The 1601-nt window shown below is 38.9% G+C and overlaps 1 protein-coding gene across 1 annotated transcript; it reads left to right on the forward strand.

Moving 5' to 3' along the window:
- Positions 1–6: 6 nt before the first annotated feature.
- On the forward strand, positions 7–1595 carry LOC106321710 (calcium-transporting ATPase 8, plasma membrane-type-like). Its single transcript, XM_013759955.1, has 7 exons — positions 7–114; positions 247–306; positions 510–674; positions 770–886; positions 978–1076; positions 1158–1295; positions 1375–1595. Exons 1-7 carry the CDS (start codon positions 10–12, stop codon positions 1534–1536), a joined length of 846 nt encoding a protein of 281 aa, XP_013615409.1. The 5' UTR covers positions 7–9; the 3' UTR covers positions 1537–1595.
- The last annotated feature ends 6 nt before the right edge of the window (positions 1596–1601 follow it).

Below are 1601 nucleotides of genomic sequence, written 5' to 3' on the forward strand. Positions count from 1 at the left end.
ATTGATGAAATGTCCAAAGAAGGATTGCGCTGTGCTGCCCTTGCCTACCGAAATTTTACTGACGGAGACATACCTGAAAGCAACCTCGTTCTATTGGCTATCATTGGTATAAAGGTAATATTTTGCTTTTCAACATGGCATCAGAAATGACGACTGTGGAACATGTTAAACTACTAATATTTGCTATAGATCCCTGCAATATAGAAGCTTATCTTCACTTTTAACAAATGGATAAAATGTGTGCAGGATTCTTGTCGGCCAGGCATAAGTCGGGCAATCCAACAATGTCGTAATGCTGGAGTAAAGGTGGCATGTTTATTTTGCAAATTTCTATACCACTTTTTCATATTTTTTCTCTCATGATGGCATACTCCTTAAATCTATTTAACGGCTTCTCTCGTTTTCTGGGACCCAAACTCATTTTGCTATGCAAGACTATATAATAAGAGTCTAAGATCAAATTAGTTCTACAAGCTGATATGTTACATCGTGTTTGATTTGTATCATAGGTGTGCATGGTGACAGGCGACGACCTTCTGACTGCCAAAGCAATAGCGATGCAGTGCGGGATACTGAGAGGAACCTTAGACGAGCCTGCGAATACAGCAATCTTAGCAAGCGAATTTGCTTCGATGTCAGAAGCAGACAGAGAAGAAATTGCTGAAAATATTGTAGTACGTATAATTATGTTCTTACCCTCATTTGTATGTACTGAGATTTTGCAGCGGATTAAATAAGCAGTTAACTTAAACAACCTTATTTTTGATAGGTGATGGGTCGATCTTCTCCTGATGAAAACCTTCTTCTACTTGAAGCACTGAGAAAGAAGGGACACGTGGTTGCAGCAACTGGAAAGGGAATCCGTGATGCTCCGAGCCTGCGCCAGGTCCTTAAAACTACTAATTTGTGCTTTGAAACTCTCAAAATGAGATCTTCCCTGTTACTGCTATAGTTGTTAATTTGATCATGGACCGCAGGCGAATATCAGTCTTGCAATGGGCATTGGGGGGACTGCAATTGTTAAAGAATGCTCTGATATCATTATATTGGAGGACAATTTTACTTCGATTGTCAAGGTTAGTGAAATATCACGCATCAATGTAGTTGACATCATATTTGAAAATGATTGCAACTGAAAAAGAGGTGTTTGTTTTAAGGTCATCCAATGGGGACGTTTTTTATACACAAATGCTCAAAGATTTCTCCAGTTCCGGCTAACTGTCAACGCATCAGCTCTAATTATATGTGTTGTTGTGGCGGTTCATTCTCATGAAATTCCCCTAAACGTTGCGCAGGTAATTTTCAGTCTCTGCATCATGAAGAACTCATTCTTTCTTTCTTTCTCATCAAGTTACTTTCAATTTCTCTATGCAGCTTCTGTGGATTAATCTTCTCACTTTTACTTTTGGAGCATGGGCCTTGGCATCAGAACCACCAATGGACAACTTAATGCGAAGGCCTCCGGTTCGTAAAGGGTATGAAAACGGTTCAGTAAATAATATTTCAATGGACAGATTCCTTAATTACCATATATGATGGTGACTGCATGACCATATCAAACTTTTTTTAAGCTTTCTGCAATTCCAAAAATCTGTTTATCC

The sequence above is a fragment of the Brassica oleracea genome, unplaced genomic scaffold, assembly GCF_000695525.1.
Source record: "Brassica oleracea var. oleracea cultivar TO1000 unplaced genomic scaffold, BOL UnpScaffold02639, whole genome shotgun sequence".
In the NCBI taxonomy this organism is placed as follows: domain Eukaryota; kingdom Viridiplantae; phylum Streptophyta; class Magnoliopsida; order Brassicales; family Brassicaceae; genus Brassica; species Brassica oleracea.

Excerpts from the sequence above, each read along its gene's own strand:
- LOC106321710 (XM_013759955.1), top strand. The coding sequence starts at position 10 with ATGTCCAAAGAAGGATTGCGCTGTGCTGCCCTTGCCTACCGAAATTTT. Across the intron at positions 115-246 it reads TGGCTATCATTGGTATAAAG|GATTCTTGTCGGCCAGGCAT; the intron begins GTAATATTTTGC and ends AAATGTGTGCAG. Across the intron at positions 675-769 it reads AAATTGCTGAAAATATTGTA|GTGATGGGTCGATCTTCTCC; the intron begins GTACGTATAATT and ends TATTTTTGATAG.